At 43.6% G+C, this 20,533-nt stretch overlaps 2 protein-coding genes across 3 annotated transcripts in view; both read left to right on the forward strand.

Annotated features, from left to right (window-relative positions):
- LOC106602437 (oocyte zinc finger protein XlCOF29-like) overlaps window positions 1-20,533 on the forward strand; it is a 395,249-nt gene that overhangs the window by 158,085 nt on the left and 216,631 nt on the right. The window lies entirely within an intron of this gene.
- Window positions 1-20,533, forward strand: part of LOC106602431 (uncharacterized) — a 24,703-nt gene continuing 4,170 nt past the window's right edge. For both annotated transcript variants that reach the window (XM_014195068.2, XM_045717527.1), the window contains exons 1-6: window positions 1-486; window positions 1,103-1,233; window positions 1,418-1,594; window positions 4,645-4,803; window positions 5,147-5,258; window positions 5,490-5,617. In XM_014195068.2, coding sequence (XP_014050543.2) covers window positions 210-486; window positions 1,103-1,233; window positions 1,418-1,594; window positions 4,645-4,803; window positions 5,147-5,258; window positions 5,490-5,617 — 984 coding nt within the window. In that variant the 5' untranslated portion in view covers window positions 1-209. The remainder of the gene's footprint in view (window positions 487-1,102; window positions 1,234-1,417; window positions 1,595-4,644; window positions 4,804-5,146; window positions 5,259-5,489; window positions 5,618-20,533) is intronic.

A 20,533-nucleotide genomic window follows, 5' to 3' on the forward strand; every position in this document is an offset into this window, starting at 1 on the left:
AGAAGAAAAAGAAAACAACTGAAAAGCTTTCATGTTGTTCTTATTTTGACGTTTATTAACCAACACCCTGGAACTCAAAATATGATCAATGTAACTTCACAGCATCGCATACCCTAGGTAGTCTTTAATTCGCGTTGGATACAGGACTTGGTTGATATACGTTATCTAGGTGACGCTAGTTAAATGTTAACTGCTAATGTTAGCCAACAATGGATAACTGTATGGTTTTTCACACTCAAATAGCCTCCATCATGGAGGTGCTAGCGAATGCAGCCGTGGCAGATATCTGTAAACTCGTAGATGACGACTATGCAGTGTTTCGTTTGGAAATAACTCAAAGCCAGAAAGAAAACAGGGCATTGCGGAGGAAACTACTGGAACTGAAGGTGGCACGGGAGCGCGCAGAGAGGACAATGCGAGAGCGCGTCCTCGGCAGTCGTCCCAGTAGTGTCAAGATCCTCGACCGATACAGAGGAATGGCAAGAGGTACATTTTTCAGGAGACTGCGGGGCCTGTCGCCCCGTTTCCCCTCTGCGGCTTTAAATGTGTTTATCACAATGGGTCTTGGTCAGTTTTTGGATAGTATGCAATAACTCCCCTGATTACTTTGCGATCTTGTGTAACCGATGTGAAATGGTTAGTTAGCGGTGGTGAGCGCTAATAGCGTTTCAATCAGTGACGTCACTCGCTCTGAGACTTGAAGTAGGGTTTCCCCTTGCGTTGCAAGGGCCGCGGCTTTTGTGGCGCGATGGGTAACGATGCTTCGTGGGTGTCCGTTGTTGATGTGTGCAAGGGTCCCTGGTTGGAGCCCGGGTTGGGGCGAAGAGAGGGACGGAACCTACACCGTTACACTTGCGCAGACACAATATCATATTCAACCCAGAGTCTTGATTTACTGAATTTCCTATTATTTACTCAGTGAAAACAATGTGATGCATGGAACATAATACATCAATCAATAATAGTATTTCAGGAAATTATGAGAAATGTTAACTTATATCCTTGCCAATTCTATACAGTGTCAAAACTGTCAATAGTGTTCAATATAGCGTTCAGCATTGACAGAATCTAACCATCTCTTTTCCCCCAATCACTCTCTCAGGTGAAGGACATCTCACTGAAGGCTACAGAAGCTTTGTGAAGCCAGCGGGACACAATACATGGAAAGATGACCAACCAATCACTGTTGATGAGGACAGTGGAACCTCAACCCAGCATGTTATCATGATAGAGGTTAGTGTAATAGTGTCGAATTCAAAATTACATTTACTTTACTACAGAAAGGCTCCCCTGAGCTATTCACTTGCTTACATGTACATCCTTATTTATCTGCCATAGGGGAGCTTGTGAGACTTCCCAATGACATTGTTATCCAATTCAACTCATGTACCACTAATAACTTCCCCTCTTGTGTCAGTCTGCAGAGGCTGCAGGCCCAGGGGTCAAGCTGGAGAGGTCTGAAGGAGAGGAGGACCCACGGCACAGCAGAGACATCCAGGCTGTTGCAGCGTCTGGAGTGGCACCCCCTGTAGCCACAGAGGACCTATCCACCGCCGCTGCGCTCCAGTCCAGGAACCGACGCAGCATCACAGAGGTCAGTCCAATGCCGTCCTCAAGTCAGAGACAGACACCAAGACTGTAACACACAGGCTCTTACACACACACACACACTATCTGAATACAGATCAGACCCAGAGAGACTAGGGCCACCGGTCTGTCCTCCTGATCCTGGCTTGGTGTACTTACCGTTATTTCGCCAGAGCCAGAGTATGGTTTATTCCCGCGGAGATGGTGATGCGTTAGACACTGGCGGGGATGATCTGTTTTGTTCTTACGCTACAGAGATGGTCCATGGAAACATATCCCTGGGTTTAGAGAGACAGACTGATCTATCTAGAGGGAACTGGTACATTTCTGTATGGACCTCGCTTTGTGCACGGGGGCATTGTCATGCTGAAACAGGAAAGGGCCTTCCCCAAACTGTTGCCACAAATCGTCTAGAATGTCATTGTATGCTATAGCATTAAGATATCCCTTCACTGAAACTAAGGGACCTAGCCCGAACCATGAAAAACAGCCCCAGACCATTATTCTGATCTCACCCTATTCTGCATATACACAACAGTGCTTTTTCACCAATATACACTTAGTGCACAAAACATTAGGAACACCTGCTATTTCCATGACAGACTGACCAGGTGAAAGCTATGACCTCTTATTGATGTCACCTGTTAAATTCACTTCAATCGGTGTAAATGAAGGGGAAGAGACAGGTTAAAGAAGGATTTTTAAGCATTGAGACATGGATTGTGTATATGTGAATGGGCAAGACAAAATATTTAAGTGCCTTTGAACGGGTATGGTAGTAGTTGCCAGGTGCACCCGATTTGAGTGTGTCAAGAATTGCAACGCTGCTGGGTTTTTCACGCTCAATAGTTTCCCACGTGTATCAAGAATGGTCCATCACCCAAAAGACATCCAGCCAACTTGACACAACTGTGAGAATCATTGGAGTCAACATGGGCCAGCATCCCTGTAGAACGCTTCCGACACCTTGTAGAGTCCATGCTAGAGGTCGACCGATTAATCGGAATGGCCGATTAATTAGGGCCGATTTTGAGTTTTCATAATAATCGGTAATCGGTATTTTTGGCCACCGATTTCCCTATTTATTTTTTACAAGTCAGATTAAGAACACATTCTTATTTTCAATGACGGCCTAGGAACGGGGGTTAACTGCCTTGTTCAGGGGGGATTCGTTTTTGCAACCTTCTGGTTACTAGTCCAACGCTCTAACCACCTGCCTTACATTGCACTCCACGAGGAGCCTGCATGGCAGGCTGACTACCTGTTACGCGAGGGCAGCAAGAAGCCAAGGTAAGTTGCTAGCTAGCATTAAACTTATCTTATAAAAAACTATCAATCTTAACATAATCACTAGTTAACTACACATGGTTGATGATATTACTAGTTTATCTAACGTGTCCTGCGTTGCATATAATCGATGCGGTGCCTGTTAATTTCTCATCGAATCACAGCCTACTTCGAACAAACGAGTGATAATTTAACAAGCGCATTTGCAAAAAAAAGCACTGTCGTTGCACCAATGTACCTAACCATAAACATCAATGCCTTATTTTAAAATCAATACACAAGTATATATTTTTAAACCTGCATATTTAGTTAATATTGCCTGCTAACATGAAATTGTGTCACTGCTCTTGCGCTCATTGCCTGGCTCGTTGCGAACTAATTTGCCAGAATTTTACGTAATTATGACATACCATTGAAGGTTGTGCAATGTAACAGGAATATTTAGACTTAGGGATGCCACCCGTTAGATAAAATACAGAACGGTTCCGTATTTCACTGAAAGAAAAAAAGTTTTGTTTTCGAGATGATAGTTTCCGGATTCGACCATATTAATGACCTAAGGCTCATATTTCTGTGTGTTTATTATATTATAATTAAGCCTATGATTTGATAGAGCAGTCTGACTGAGCGGTAGTAGGCACCAGCAGGCTCGTGAGCATTCATTCAAACAGCACTTTCGTGCGTTTTGCCAGCAGCTCTTCGCAATGCCTTGCGCTGTTTATGACTTCAAGCTTATCAACTCCCAAGATTAGGCTGGTGTAACCGATGTGAAATGGCTAGCTAGTTAGCGGGTGCGCGCTAATAGCGTTTCAAATGTCACTCGCTCTGAGACTTGGAGTAGTTGTTCCCCTTGCTCTACATGGGTAACGCTGCTTCGAGGGTGGCTGTTGTCGATGTGTTCCTGGTTCGAGCCCAGGTAGGAGCGAGGAGAGGGACGGAAGCTATACTGTTACACTGGCAATACTAAAGTGCCTATAAGAACATCCAATAGTCAAAGGTATATGAAATACAAATCGTATAGAGAGAAATAGTCCTATAATTCCTATAATAACTACAACCTAAAACTTCTTACCTGGGAATATTGAAGACTCGTGTTAAAAGGAACCACCAGCTTTCATATGGTCCCATGTTCTGAGCAAGGCACTTAAACGTTAGCTTTCTTACATGGCACATATCGCACTTTTACTTTCTTCTCCAACACTTTGTTTTTGCATTATTTATTTGATGCTAAATTGATTTTATTTATGTATTATATTAAGTTAAAATAAGTGTTCATTCAGTATTGTTGTAATTGTCATTATTACAAATAAATAAAATAAATCGTCCGATTTAATTGGTGTCGGCTTTTTTTGGTCCCCCAATAATAGGTATCGGTATCAGCGTTGAAAAATCATAATCGGTCGACCTCTAGTCCATGCCCCAATGAATTGTATTCTGAAGATGTTCCTAATGGTTTGTACACTCAGTGAACACTCAACAAATATACCTACAAAAACCCACACACTAACAAACACCTACTGGGCGTGTCAGAGTTTTTAGTCAGGTTTGTCTGATGATTACTTGACTTATCATAGCTGACTTGTTTTTACCCACAACATCATATTTATGTCCACCATGATGGGTTTAACAGCAATGAAGTCATTCTGTAACTACAGTACAGGACTCAAACGTAGTGGGGATGGGTAAACACTCCATGTTGAAGGTGTATTTTACCTGTGTGTACATAGTTGAGGGAGTGTGTCAGTAATCTTTATCATCTGTCTCTTCCAGGAGGAGGGTCCAGAGGTGTTGCTAATAAAGGTGGAGGGGTGTGAGGAGGGTCTGGAGAACCCTGAGGGGACCATGGTCATGGAGGACAACCAGACTACACCTCCTGAACCCACAGAGGAACCAGCTGAGCAGCACAGGACCACACACAGTCTCACTGAGGTGAGCCCTCTGTGAACTACTGTCTGAATGGTATTAGTTCAGGTCCCGTATCCACATAGCCTCTCAGAGTAGAAGTGCCGATCTAGGATCAGTTTAGCCTATTAGATCATAATGAATAAAATTATATTTAAAGATCAACACTCCTACTCTGAGACTCTTTGTGGATACAGGCCCAGGTCTTGAGCATGCCTTTGAATTATACAACTATTAAAGAGTGTCAAGTAATCAAATCAACTAACATGTTTGCATAGTACTCGTTGCAATCCCTCATTGCCCAATCAGAAGATGCTCCATAGCAGGGTATTTCTTGATCCAACATCCTCTCACTCTGTATCTCTTACAGTCAGTATACATGGAGGATGGGAAGCCTGATCTGTTGCTGGTCAAAGAGGAGACAATAGAAGATGGACCAGAGAACACTGATCTGCTGAGTGGAATAAAGATAGGGGAGCAAGGTAAGAGAGAAATACATATAGCCTTCATACAGTAATAGATCTTCAATGGGAATAGTGATGCACATGGCTATTATTATTTATCCATTCATAAAATGAAATCAATGCAACTTATGTTTACATACAAAAACACATATTATAATGTGAACTTGACCAAGTAATTGACAAAAGAAACTCCATATGTAGAGTTCTCTACCATGTTTGTAAAGTCTATTTTTGAACCTCTACCTACAGGTGGTTGGCTGGAGGCTAACAGAGGAGACTGGGTGGCCATCTTGGATTCCCAGATCCAGATGGGTGCAACCAAGGGCCCAGGGGACAACATCACTGAGCAGGCCAGGACTAGAGGCAACATGGTGGAGGTCAGTGGTTGGGACAGCATCTTCAACTCTGGGCTGGGGAATAAAACTGTTAACCACAACCAGAAACAGACAATGGAACACAAAACAACATCCTAACTTAGTCTCTATGACAACAGACTGGCTGAGACCAGGGAGAGGCGTTGAATTGGTCTGCGGTATGCGGCGGGAGAGAACAGACAAACTCGGTTAGTGATGCTCCGTCCTGCTCCTATAGTTGTGATTCAGAGAGACTGATGGCGCCTCAGGTTAACCCCCTAACAGGTGCTGCCTTCAGCCTGTCTTCTATAGGATCTATCAACTGGAACATGGACCCTGTGACAACACAGACACTCCCTGGCCTTCATCCTCCTCACACTCTCCTAATGTTAAACCAGACCTCAGACAATGCCAGTGCCTCAACACTAAATGGCTACACAAGCCCATTGCCAAATGACAGTAGTAGAGATGGAATCAGTAAAGGTGGCAGCGCCAAAGAGAAGCGCTTCACGTGTTCGTTCGGTGGGAAAGCCTTCCATTTCCCCAAACGTGTGGAGATCCACCAGAGGATGTACATGGAGGAGAAACCGTTTGGCTGCCACCTGTGCCGGGCCAGTTTCTCCCACTCATCCAGCCTGTAGAGGCACTAGAGGGTCCACATGGGAGAAATACTACAGCTGCCACCAGTGTGAATCAAATCAAATGTATTTATAAAGCCCTTTTTACATCAGCAGATGTCATTAAGTGCTTATACAGAAACCCAGCCTAAAACCCCAAACAGCAAGCAATGCAGATGTAGAAGCACGGTGGCTCTGGAAAAACTCCCTGGAAAGGCAGGAACCTAGGAAGAAACCTAGAGTGGAACGGGGTCTGAAGAGTGGCCAGTCCTCTTCTGGCTGTGCCAGGTGGCGATTATAAGAGTTTGCGGCCATTAAGGCCAGATCGTTCTTCAAGATGTTCATAGATGACCAGCAGGGTCAAATAATAATCACAGTGGTTGTCGAGGGTGCAACAGGTCAGCACCTCAGGATAAAATGTCAGTTGGCTTTTCATAGCCGAGCATTCAGAGGTCGAGACAGCAGGTGCGGGGAGAGAGTGAGAGCGAGAGAGTCGAAAACAGCAGGTCCGGGACAAGTTAGCACGTCCGGTGAACAGGTCAGGGTTCCATAGCCACAGGCAAAACAGCAGAAACTGGAGCTGCAGCACGACCGGGTGCTGGGGAAGGGTACAGCCAGAAGTAATCAGGCAAAGTAGTACTGATGCATGGGAGAATTAGGGAGAATTAGAGGGAGCATACTTTAAGTTCACACAGGACGAGATAAGATAGGATAATTTCACCAGACAGACTGACCCAAGCCCCCCGGCACAGACTATTGCAGCATATATACTGGAGGCTGAGACGGGGGGATGGGGATAAATCCCCACCCACTTTGCCAAAGGACAACCCCCACACCACTAGAGGGATATCAACAGACCACCAACTTACTACCCTGACACAAAGGCTGAGTGTAGCCCACAAAGATCTCTTCCACCGCATAGGGGGTGCAAAACCGGACAGAAAGATCACGTCCGTGACTCAACCCACTCAAGTGACGCACCCCTCCTAGGGATGGCATGGAAGAGCACTAGTAAGCCAGTGACTCAGCTCCTGTAATAGGGTCAGAGGCAGAGAATCCCAGTGGAGAGAGGGGAGCCGGCCAGGCAGAGACAGCAAGGGCGGTTTGTCACTCCAGTGCCTTGCCGTTTACCTTCGCTCCCGTGGGCCAGACTACACTCAATCATAGGACCTACTGCAGAGATGAGTCTTGGTAAAGACTTAAAGGTCGAGACAGAGTCTGCGTCTCTCTCTGGGATAAGCAGACCATTCAATACAATTGTAGCTCTATAGAAAGCCCTGCCTCCAGCTGTTTGCTGAGAAATTATAGGGACAATAAGGAGGTCTGCGTCTTGTGACTGTAGCAAACGTATAGGTATTTACGGCAGGACCAAATCAGCGAGAGTTGTAGGAGCAAGTCCATATAATGCTTTCTAGGTTAGCAGTAAAAACTTGAAATCAGCCCTAGCCTTAACCTGTTGGGCCACCCCTTCCCGTTCTTATCCCGGTAATGGGATTGCTTGACAAGATACATGGCGCGAAATTCAAAACAGCAAAAATCTAATACCGTAATTTCCGGACTATTAAGCGCACCTGAATATAAGCCGCACCCACTGAATTAAAACGTATTTTTTTATTTTGAACATAAATAAGCCGCACATGTCTAAGCCGCAGGTGCCTACCGGTACATTGAAACAAATGAACTTTACACAGGCTTTAACGAAACACGGCTTGTAACAAAAATAAATAGGCTTTAACAAAACACGGCTTGTAACAAAAAATAAATGTGCAGTAAGCTTTAGTTGTCTTTTCAATTCCTCACGCTGCTGTTTCCAACGTCTTATCATCGACTCATTAAGACCAAGCTCCCGTGCATCAGCTCTATTTCCTTTTCCAACAGCCAGATCAATCGCCTTCAACTTGAAAGCTGCATCATATGCATTTCTCCGTGTCTTTGCCATGATGAGGGTGACAAAATGACTAAAAAATGACTCAGAATGATGGGAAGTTTGAGAGCGCTCGATTTAATCTAAACAGTAAACAAAAAAGTTGTTTGACCTTAACCCGTTCGGCAATTTCATTGGTCTACTGAAAGCTTCATGCCGCCAAAAAATTGAGCACGTCACAGAATGTGTTTTTTGGGGGAAAAAAAAATTGAAAGCGAGAAAAATCCATATATTAGCCGCGTCATTGTTTAAGCCGCGAGGTTCAAAGCCTGGGAAAAAAGTTGCGGCTTATAGTCCGGAATTTACGGTAATTTCAATTTCTCAAACAATGAAGTATTTTACACCATTTGAAAGATAAACATCTCCTTAATCCAACCACATTGTCCGATTTCAAAGAGGCTTTACGGCGAAAGCATAAGTTAGATTATGTTAGGAGAGTACATAGACAAAAAAATTACACACAGCCATTTTCAATGCAAGGACAGGCGTCACCAAAAGCAGAAAACCAGCTAAAATTATGCACTAACCTTTGACAATCTTCATCAGATGACACTCCTAGGACATTGTTAGACAATGCATGCATTTTTTGTTCTATCGAGTTCATATTTATATCCGAAAACAGCATTTTACATCGGCGCGTGACGTTCAGAAAATGTATCTCCCCCAAAACTGCCGGTGAATTTACAAAAATACTCATTATAAATGTTGATAAAATATTACTGTTATTCAAAGAATTATAGATTAACATCTCCTGAATGCAACAGCATTGACAGATTTCAAAATAACTTTACTGGGAAAGCACACTTTGCAATAATCTGAGTACTGCGCTCAGAAATATACACTAGGCAATACAGATAGCCGCCATATGAGTCATCTAAATGCATAAATAACAGTAGAAATATTCACTTACCTTTAGTAATCTTCATCAGAAGGCACTTCCAGGAATCCCAGGTCCACAACAAATGTTGTTTTGTTCGATAAAGTTCATAATTTATGTCCAAATAACTCCATGTTGTTAGCGCGTTCAGTAAGCTACTCAAAATGTAGGACGCGCGAGGAAAGTGTCACAACAAAGTAAAAAAAAAAAATCTATTTACGTTCGTTCAAACGTTGTATAGCATCAATCTTTAGGGCCATTTTAACGTGAAACTTCAGTAATATTTCTTACCGGACCATTCCTGTGTCTTGAAAAACGTTTTGGAACACAGGTCCCTTCTCACATGAACGCGCTCCAATTAAGTGATGTCATTCCCTGGGTTACCAACTTCCCAGCCTTCTCATTCGGTCTCTGATCATCATAGATGCCTCAAACAACTTTCTAAAGACTGTTGACATCTAGTGGAAGCCTTAGGATGTGCAAAATGAATCCTTAGTCACTGTGTGTTCCATTGGCAATGACTTGAAAAAAGTACAGCCACAAGATTTTCATTTCCTGCTTGTATTTGTCTCAGGTTTTTGCCTGCCATATGAGTTCTGTTATACTTACAGACACCATTCAAACAGTTTTAGAAACTTCAGAGTGTTTTCTATCCAAATCTACTAATAATATGCATATTCTAGTTTCTGGGCCAGAGTACTAACCTGTTCAAATTGGGTACGTTTTTCATCCGGCCGTGAAAATACTGCCCCCTAGCCCCAACACAGGAGGCCAGTGTAGAGAGGCTACCACTGGAGTAATATGATCAAATTGTTTGGTTATAGTCAAGATACTAGCAGCTGCATTTAACTGAAGTTTATTTAGTGCTTTATCCTGGTAGCCGGAGAGTAGAGCATTGCAGAAGTCTAATCTAGAAGTGAGAAAAGATGGATTAGCTATCTGCATAATTTTTGGACAAAAGGTTTCTGATTTTTGCAATGTCACGAAGATGGAAAAAAAGTTGCCCTTCAAATATTCTTGATATGTTTGTCAAAAGAGATCAGAGTCCAGAGTAACGCCGAGATCCTTCAGTTTCATTTGAGACGACTGTACAACCATCCAGATGAATTGTCAGATCAAACAGCAGACCTCTTTGTTTCTTAGGACCTAGAAGTTTGTCAGAGTTTAAAAGTAAAACATTTGCCGCCATCCACTTCCTTATGTCTCAAACACAGGCTTCCAGGGTAGGACATTTTGGGGCTACAGCATGTTTAATCTAAATGTACAGCTAGCTGTGTGTTGTCCGCATAGCGGTGAAAGTTGACATTGTGTTTCCGAATGACATCACCAAGATTTAGAATATATAGTGAAAACAATAGTGGTCCTGAAACAAAACCTTCATGAAAACAAACACAATTGCATTTTATTGATGGAAATTTGAATACACAGAGAGTCCCATTGTCATGCCATTCATCCACCACCATCACCTCATGTTTAAGCATGATAATGCACAGCCCAATGTCACAAGGATCTGTACACAATTCCTGGAAGCTGAACATTTCCCAGTTCTTCCATGGCCTACATACTCACCAGAAATGTCAGCCATTGAGCATGTTTGGGATGCTCTGGATTGACATCTGTGAAACAGCGTGTTCAAGTTACCGCCAATATCCAGCAACTTTGCACAGCCATTGAAGAGGAGTAGGACAACCTTCCACAGGCCACAATCAACAGCCTGATCAACTCTATGCAAAGGAAACGTGTCGCGCTGCATGAGGCAAATGGTGATCACACCAGATACTGACTGGTTTTCTGATCCACACCGCTACTTTTTTTTAAGGTACTGTATATGTGACCAACAGATGCATTTCTGTATTCCCTGTCATGTGAAATCCATAGAGTAGGGCCTAATTTATTTCTTTACATTGACTGATTTTCTTATATGAACTGTAACTCAGTAAATATTTTGAATTGTTGCATGATGCATTTATATTTTTGTTCAGTATATGTTCCTTTAGGATGATACAGTTTTTTTATAGTGAGTTGAGGATATTGCACTAATTAATGTTTACTTGACAAAGTATTGAAGGTCTTTGTAATGTCATGGTTCTCCTGTTCAGATCTGAAGGATCAGGTTAGTGGCTCTGCTCTACAGTGCTCTCTCTCTCCCACAGAGGGGAAGAGGGGTGAAGTTGGCCGTTTCATGATAGTCATAAATTCCTTGCAGAAACTCTCTTCACTGGACATGCAGTATTGAGAGGATTTAGTCTGTGAAACAAAGACATTCTTCCCGCCAAAAATCCATCATCCAAAAGTGGGGAATGAAACAATATTTCCGTAAATCAAAGGGCTTGGAGTGGTCCGTGGGTACTCGAAGAACAATCAGTTGTGTTTGGGGATGTCATGAAAGACGGTAGAACAAAATAACTCAATGTATATATTCCCCAGTTGTCAGGGTCACATCCAAATGTGGGGGAACGGATATGATTAAATATGAAACTATTTGCGAGAAGATGTGATGTTAGCCTTCTAAATTAGATAATTGTTTTTAATATGAAGTCTTAACCAAGTCAGTGGCCATGCCCCCATGAGCACAGACTTTACGAAAAAAGGAGGGACTGCCCCTTTTTCCCTGAGTGCTTAAATAGCACTCGTAACAAAATTTACATTAAGTCAAGAAAACGCAGGGACTGGAGTCCACGTGTTTAAATCACTACTGCTCTATAGACCGCAAAGCATGGAGCTGGTTAAGAAAACTACAAGACTACACGTTCACAGTGTGCAGCTGTATATGTAAAATAGTCTAGTAAACTCGACCGAAGACGAGAGGAGAACACTTCCCTATCGAACGACCGAATGGTACTCAGAAGAATTCATTCTGTAGAACATTTCCCTATCAAATGACCATTGGTACGTCTGATGTATCCAGTATAACAGAGGACAAGCTACAGCCACGAAAGATATTGTGTTCTGGAGAACACGACCAGAGACTTTCTGTCGACTGACTCTCCAGCAGACGGACCAGCGATTTCAACAGGGACGAGACATACAGGCGTAAATATATACAGTTGAAGTCGAAAGTTTACATACACCTTAGTCAAATACATTTCAACTCAGTTTTTCACAATTCCTGACATTTAATCCTAGTAAAAAGTCCCTGTTTTAGGTCAGTTAGGATCACTGCTGTATTTTAATAATGTGAAATGTCAATAATAGAGAGAATTTTCTCAGATTTTATTTATTTCACATTCCCAGTGGGTCAGAAGTTTACATACACTCAATTAGTATTTGGTAGCATTGCCTTTAAATTGTTTAACTTGGGTGAAATGTTTTGGATAGCCTTCCACAAGCTTCCCACAATAAGTTGGGTGAATTTTGGCCCATTCCTCCTGATAGAGCTGCTGTAACTGAGTCAGGTTTGTAAGCTTCCTTGCTCACACACTTTTTCAGTTCTGCCCACAAATTTTCTATAGGATTGAGGTCAGGGCTTTGTGATGGCCACTCCAATACCTTGACTTTGTTGGCCTTAGGCCATTTTGCCGCAACTTTGGAAGTATGCTTGGGGTCGGTCATTGTCCATTTGGAAGACCCATTTGCCACCAAGCTTTAACTTCCTGACTGATGTCTTGAGATGGTCCTTCAATGAATCCACATAATTTTCCTACCTCATGATGCCATCTATTTTGTGAAGTGCACCAGTCCCTCCTGCAGCAAAGCACGCCCACAACATGATGCTGCCACCCCGGTTCTTCACGGTTGGGATGGTGTTCTTCGGCTTGCAAGCCTCCCTCTTTTTCCTCCAAACATGGTCATTATAGCCAAACAGTTCTATTTTTGTTTCATCAGACCAGAGGACATTTCTCCAAAAAGTACGATCTTTGTCCCCATGTGCAGTTGCAAACTGTAGTCTGGCTTTTTTAATGGAGGTTTTGGAGCAGTGGCTTCTTTCTTGCTGAGCGGCCTTTCAGGTGATGTCGATATACAGTGAGGGAAAAAAGTATTTGATCCCCTGCTGATTTTGTATGTTTGCCCACTGACAAAGAAATAATCAGTCTATAATTTTAATGGTAGGTTTATTTGAACAGTGAGAGACAGAATAACAACAAAAAAATCCAGAAAAACACATGTCATAAAATTATTAGCATTTTAATGAGGGAAATAAGTATTTGACCCCCTCTCAATCAGAAAGATTTCTGGCTCCCAGGTGTCTTTTACAGGTAACGAGCTGAGATTAGGAGCACACTCTTAAAGGGAGTGCTCCTAATCTCAGTTTGTTACCTGTATAAAAGACACCTGCCCACAGAAGCAATCAATCAATCAGATTCCAAACTCTCCACCATGGCCAAGACCAAAGAGCTCTCCAAGGATGTCAGGGACAAGATTGTAGACCTACACAAGGCTGGAATGGGCTACAAGACCATCGCCAAGCAGCTTGGTGAGAAGGTGACAACATTTCGTGCGATTATTCGCAAATGGAAGAAACACAAAAGAACTGTCAATCTCCCTCAGTCTGGGGCTCCATGCAAGATCTCACCTCGTGGCGTTGCAATGATCATGAGAACGGTGAGGAATCAGCCCAGAACTACACGGGAGGATCTTGTCAATGATCTCAAGACAGCTGGGACCATAGTCACTAAGAAAACAATTGGTAACACACTACGCCGTGAAGGACTGAAATCCTGCAGCGCCCTCAAGGTCCCCCTGCTCAAGAAAGCACATATACATGCCGTCTGAAGTTTGCCAGTGAACATCTGAATGATTCAGAGTACAACTGGGTGAAAGTGTTGTGATCAGATGAGACCAAAATGGAGCTCTTTGGCATCAACTTAACTCGCCGTGTTTGGAGGAGGAGAAATGCTGCCTATGACCCCAAGAATACCATCCCCACCGTCAAACATGGAGGTGGAAACATTATGCTTTGGGGGTGTTTTTCTGCTAAGGGGACAGGACAACTTCACCGCATCAAAGGGACGATGGACGGGGCCATGTATCGTCAAATCTTGGGTGAGAACCTCCTTCCCTCAGCCAGGGCATTGAAAATGGGTCGTGGATGGGTATTCCAGCATGACAATGACCCAAAACACACGGCCAAGGCAACAAAGGAGTGGGCTGAAGAAGAAGCACATTAAGGTCCTGGAGTGGCCTAGCCAGTCTCCAGACCTTAATCCCATAGAAAATCTGTGGAGGGAGCTGAAGGTTCGAGTTGCCAAACGTCAGCCTCGAAACCTTAATGACTTGGAGAAGATCTGCAAAGAGGAGTGGGACAAAATCCCTCCTGAGATGTGTGAAAACCTGGTGGCCAACTACAAGAAACGTCTGACCTCTGATTGCCAACAAGTACTAAGTCATGTTTTGCAGAGGGGTCAAATACTTATTTCCCTCATTAAAATGCAAATCATTTTATAACATTTTCGACATGCGTTTTTCTGGATATTTTATCGTTATTCTGTCTTTCACTGTTCAAATAAACCTACCATTAAAATTATAGACTGATCATTTCTTTGTCAGTGGGCAAACGTACAAAATCAGCAGGAGATCAAATACTTTTTTTCCCTCACTGTAGGACTCGTTTTACTGTGGATATAGATACTTTTGTATCTGTTTCTTCCAGCATCTTCACAAGGTCCTTTGCTGTTGTTCTGGGATTGATTAGCACTTTTCGCACCAAAGTACGTTCATCTCTAGGAGACAGAACGCATCTCCTTCCTGAGCGGTATGACGGCTGCGTGGTCCCATGGTGTTTATTACTATTGTTTGTACAGATGAATGTGGTACCTTCAGGCATTAGGAATTTGCTCCCAAGGCTGAACTAGACTTGTAGAGGTTTTGGCTGATTTCTTTTGACTTTCCCATGATATCAAGCAAAGAGGCACTGAGTTTGAAGGTAGGCCTTGAAATACATCCACAGGTACAGCTCCAATTGACTCAAATGATGTCAATTAGCCTATCAGAAGCTTCTAAAGCCATGACATCATTTTCTGGAATTTTCTAAGCTGTTTAACCTCTTACATCTAGACGTTCCGCTAGCGGAACACCTGCTCCAATATCCAATGATAGGCGTGGCGCGAATTACAAATTCCTCAAAAATCCAAAAACTTACATTTTTCAAACATATGACTATTTTACACCATTTTAAAGACAAGACTCTCCTTTATCTAACCACACTGTCCGATTTCAAAAAGGCTTTACAGCGAAAGCAAAACATTAGCTTATGTCAGCAGAGTACCCAGCCAGAAATAATCAGACACCCATTTTTCAAGCTAGCATATGTCACAAAAACCAAAACCACAGCTAAATGCAGCACTAACCTTTGATGATCTTCATCAGATGACACTCCTAGGACATTATGTTACACAATACATGCATGTTTTGTTCAATCAAGTTCATATTTATATCAAAAAACAGCTTTTTACATTAGCATGTGACGTTCAGAACTAGCATTCCCACCGAACACTTCCGGTGAATTTACTAAATTACTCACGATAAACGTTCACAAAAAACAATTATTTTAAGAATTATAGATACAGAACTCCTTTATGCAATCGCGGTGTCCGATTTTAAAATAGCTTTTCGGTGAAATCACATTTTGCAATATTCTGAGTAGATAGCCCGGCCATCATGGCTAGCTATTTTGACACCCACCAAGTTTGGTACTCACCAAACTCAGATTTACTATAAGAAAAATTGGATTACCTTTGCTGTTCTTCGTCAGAATGCACTCCCAGGACTTCTACTTCAATAACAAATGTTGGTTTGGTTCCAAATAATCCATAGTTATATCCAAATAGCGGCGTTTTGTTCGTGCGTTCAAGACACTATCCGAAGGGTAAAGAAGGGTGACGCTCCCGGCACGTTTCGTGACAAAGAATTTCAAAATATTCCATTACCGTACTTCGAAGCATGTCAAACGCTGTTTAAAATCAATTTTTATGCGATTTTTCTCATAAAAAAGCGATAATATTCCGACCAGGAAACCCTGTTTTCGTTCAAAGACGAAAAAATAAAAACATGGAGTCGTCTCGTGCACGCGCCCCCAGTCTCATTGTTCTCAGATCGACCACTATCCAAATGCGCTACTGTTTTTCAGCCATGGCCTGCAAAGTCATCATTCAACGTTCTGGCGCCTTCTGAGAGCCTATGGGAGCGTTACAGCAGAGATCCCCTGTTTTGGATAGAGATGATCAAGAAGGCCAAGAAATAGTCAGAGAGGGCGCTTCCTGTTTGGAATCTTCTCAGGTTTTGGCATAGTTATCAGCTGTGTGTAGGATAGTAAAGTCCTTTGTCTTTTCTCCCGCTCTTTCTTACATGCCCTCCCTTTAAATTTTGTGTAACAAGCCGTCATATCGGTTTAGTCCACTAGGGACTTTCCATTGCATCACAATCCAAGATGGCGTAGCAGTCAGATGTCTTTGTCCTGTCGAGTCTCTTGTATATATCTTTTTACACATTTTTCTTCGCATATCTTTTTTAATATTTTCCTAAACCTCAACTTCTAAATACTCTCCTGCAACCCGCCTCACCCAATGTGGCGTGGATCTGTTTTTTTATTTACTATTCCTATTTACTTCGGATCTGGAATCCCTCAACTGAAGCTAGCCAGCTAACTACCTACCAGCAGTGGCGGTTCTAGACCATTTCAACTGGGGGGGCCAAGCTGGAGCCAGTTGTACTGTTAGAGGGCCAGTTACATTAGACGTTATTTTTGTCATATCGTTTTCTTCACTGCATTGCAGGCATTAGCAGGCAAAAGACCATGTTCCACCTTGCCACTGTCTAATAACGGACGTAAAAAAATAACGATAGCAAAAATGAGTTATGTAAAAATGATTTCATACTCCACATTTAGGGGGGCCACAAGGGGGTCCCCCCCCCCCCCCCCCCAGAACCGCTAGTGCCTACCAGCTATCAGTCAGCAAACCATTGCTAGCGGTCATCAGCTAACCTTTAGCTCGGAAAGCTCTCGCCAGTTCAAACAACGTGACTCAAACCAGAGCATAACGGACCTATTATTATTTTTTTCAATTCCCCCCCCATATCCCCGGATTCCTACCGCAATCTCTGAACATTTTCATCTGGATCTTCGCAACTAGCTAACCGCAATCCCGGGTGACTACTCCTGGCTGGAGGTTTCCATCTCGGAGCAAGCACCAATTAGCCTGAAGCTAGCCCGGCCAGGGCTCCTGTGCTACCACCGAAACCCACTCCTGGGCTACAATATCCGTACCCCTTCTACTGCCTGTACGGGGCATGGAACCCCGCCGATCCTCTACGACTGGAATACCGCCATAATCTGCCCGAGTAGTCCAACAGGCCCCTCAGGCGCGACGTCCACTGAAGGCCCATTCTGCTAACCGTGGCCTACTAGCTACCTAGAGCTACTTGGAACCCTACTAATTCCACGACTGGTCTATCGACGTCACCGCATGAAGAGGCAAAAACAGACTTACCCCCATCGCGACGTCCCCCAAAGGCTAACTTGCTAGCACCGGTCTGTTAACTTCCTTGCCCCGGTCTGCTAACTGCTAGCTTGCCTGCCCCGGTCTGCTAACAGCTAGCCCCAGTCTGCCAACTGCTTGCTTGCTAACCCGGTCTGCTAACTGCTAGCTTGCCAGCCCTGGTCTGCTAACTGCTAGCTTGTTTAGCCCCGACCTACTAACTGTTAGCATCGGCCTGCTAACTGTCTGAATCGCCGTGTCCCCAGTCAGCCCAACCACTCACTGGACACATGTTCACCTGGCTACGCATGCCTCTCTCTGATATCAATATGCCTCGTCCATTACTGTCCTGGTTAGTGATTACTGTCTTATTTCACTGTAGAGCCTCTAGCCCTGCTCATTATGCCTTAACCAACCATGTTGTTCCACCTCCTACATATTTTTTTATTTATTTATTTCACCTTTATTTAACCAGGTAGGCAAGTTGAGAACAAGTTCTCATTTACAATTGCGACCTGGCCAAGATAAAGCAAAGCAGTTCGACAACATACAACAACAGAGTTACACATGGAGTAAAACAAATATACAGTCAATAATACAGTAGAAAAATAAGTCTATATACAATGTGAGCAAATGAGGTGAGATAAGGGAGGTAAAGGCAAAAAAAGTCCATGATGGCAAAGTAAATACAATGTAGCAAGTAAAACACTGGAATGGTAGATTTGTAGTAGAAGAAAGTGCAAAGTAGAAATAGAGATAATGGGGTGCAAAGGAGCAAAATAAAATAAATAAATACAGTAGGGGAAGAGGTAGTTGTTTGGGCTAAATTATAGATGGGCTATGTACAGGTGCAGTGATCTGTGAGCTGCTCTGACAGCTGGTGCTTAAAGCTAGTGAGGGAGATAAGTGTTTCCAGTTTCAGAGATTTTTGTAGTTCGTTCCAGTCATTGGCAACAGAGAACTGGAAAGAGAGACGGCCAAAGGAGGAATTGGCTTTGGGGGTGACCAGAGAGATATACCTGCTGGAGCGCGTGATACAGGTGGGTGCTGCTATGGTGACCAGTGAGCGGAGATAAGGGGGTACTTTACCTAGCAGGGTCTTGTAGATGATATCACCTGGTTTAAACGTCTCTAGAGACTATATCTCTCTCATCATTACTCAATGCCTAGGTTTACCTCCAATGTACTCACATCCTACCTTACCTTTGTCTGTACACTATGCCTTGAATCTATGCTATCGTGCCCAGAAACCTGCTCCTTTTACTCTCTGTTCAGAACGTGCTAGACGGCCAGTTCGTATAGCCTTTCAGCCGTGGAGGTTAATCCAGGTCCTGCAGTGCCTAGCTCCACTCCCACTCCCCAGGTGCTCTCATTTGTTGACTTCTGTAACCGTAAAGCCTTGGTTTCTTGCATGTTAACATTAGACGCCTACTCCCTAAGTTTATTTTACTCACTGCATTAGCACACTCTGCCAACCCGGATGTCTTAGCAGTGTCTGAATCCTGGCTTAGGAAAACCACCAAAAACCCTGAAATCTCCATCGCTAACTATAACATTTTCCGCCAAGATAGAACTGCCAAAGGGGGCGGTGTTGCAATCTACTGCAAAGATAGCCTGCAGAGTTCTGTATTACATTCCAAGCCTGTACCCAAACAATTCGAGCTTCTACTTCTAAAAATTCACCTTTCCAGAAACAAGTCTCTCACTGTTGCCGCTTGCTATAGACCTCCCTCTGCCCCCAGCTGTGCCCTCGACACCATATGTGAACTGATTGCCCCCCATCTATCTTCTGAGCTCGTGCTACTAGGTGACCTAAACTGGGACATGCTTAACACCCCGGCCATCCTACAATCTAAGTTTGATGCCCTCAATCTCACAAAAATGATCAATGAACCTACCAGGTACAACCCCAAATCTGTAAACACGGACACCCCCATAGATGTTATCCTAACTAACTCGCCCTCCATATACACCTCTGCTGTTTTCAATCAAGATCTCAGCGATCACTGCCTCATTGCCTGCATCCGTAATGGGTCTGCGACCAAACGGCCACCCCTCATCACTGTCAAACGCTCCCTAAAACACTTCTGCGAGCAGGCCTTTCTAATCGACCTGGCCGGGGTATCCTGGAATGACATTGACCTCATCCCGTCAGTAGATGATGCCTGGCTATTCTTTAAAAGTGCCTTCCTCACCATCTTAAATAAGCATGCCCCACTCAAAATTGAACAAGGAATAGATATATTCCTTGGTTCACTCCAGAACTGTCTGCCCCTGACCAGCACAAAAACATCCTGTGGCGTTCTGCATTAGCATCGAATAGCCCCCGTGATATGCAACTTTTCAGGGAAGTTAGGAACAAATATACACAGGCAGTTAGAAAAGCTAAGGCTAGCTTTTTCAAACAGAAATGTGCATCCTGTAGTACTAACTCAAACAAGTTCTGGGACACTGTAAAGTCCATGGAGAATAAGAGCACCTCCTCCCAGCTGCCCACTGCTCTGAGGCTAGGAAACACTGTTACTACCGATAAATCCACTATAATTGAGAATTTCAATAAGCATTTCACTACGGCTGGCCATGCTTTCCACCCTGCTACCCCTGTCAACTGCCCGGCACCCTCCACAGCAACCCGCCAAAGCCCCCACCATTTCTCCTTCATCCAGATAGCTGATGTTCTGAAAGAGCTGCAAAATCTGGACCCATACAAATCAGCCGGGCTAGACAATCTGGACCCTCTCTTTCTAAAATTATCTGCCGAAATTGTTGCAACCCCTATTACTAGCCTGTTCAACCTCTTTCGTATCATCTGAGATTCCCAAAGATTGGAAAGCTGCCGCGGTCATCCCCCTCTTCAAAGGGGGTGACACTCTAGACCCAAACTGCTACAGACCTATATCTATTCTACCCTGTCTAAGTTAACAAACAGATTACCGACCATTTTGAATCCCACCGTACCTTCTCCGCTATGCAATCTGGTTTCAGAGCTGGTCATGGGTGCACCTCAGCCACACTCAATGTCCTAAACGACATCAGAACTGCCATCGATAAGAGACATTACTGTGCAGCCGTATTCATCAACCTGGCCAAGGCTTTCGACTCTGTCAA

This window comes from Salmo salar, chromosome ssa04 (assembly GCF_905237065.1).
Source record: "Salmo salar chromosome ssa04, Ssal_v3.1, whole genome shotgun sequence".
In the NCBI taxonomy this organism is placed as follows: Eukaryota; Metazoa; Chordata; class Actinopteri; order Salmoniformes; family Salmonidae; genus Salmo; species Salmo salar.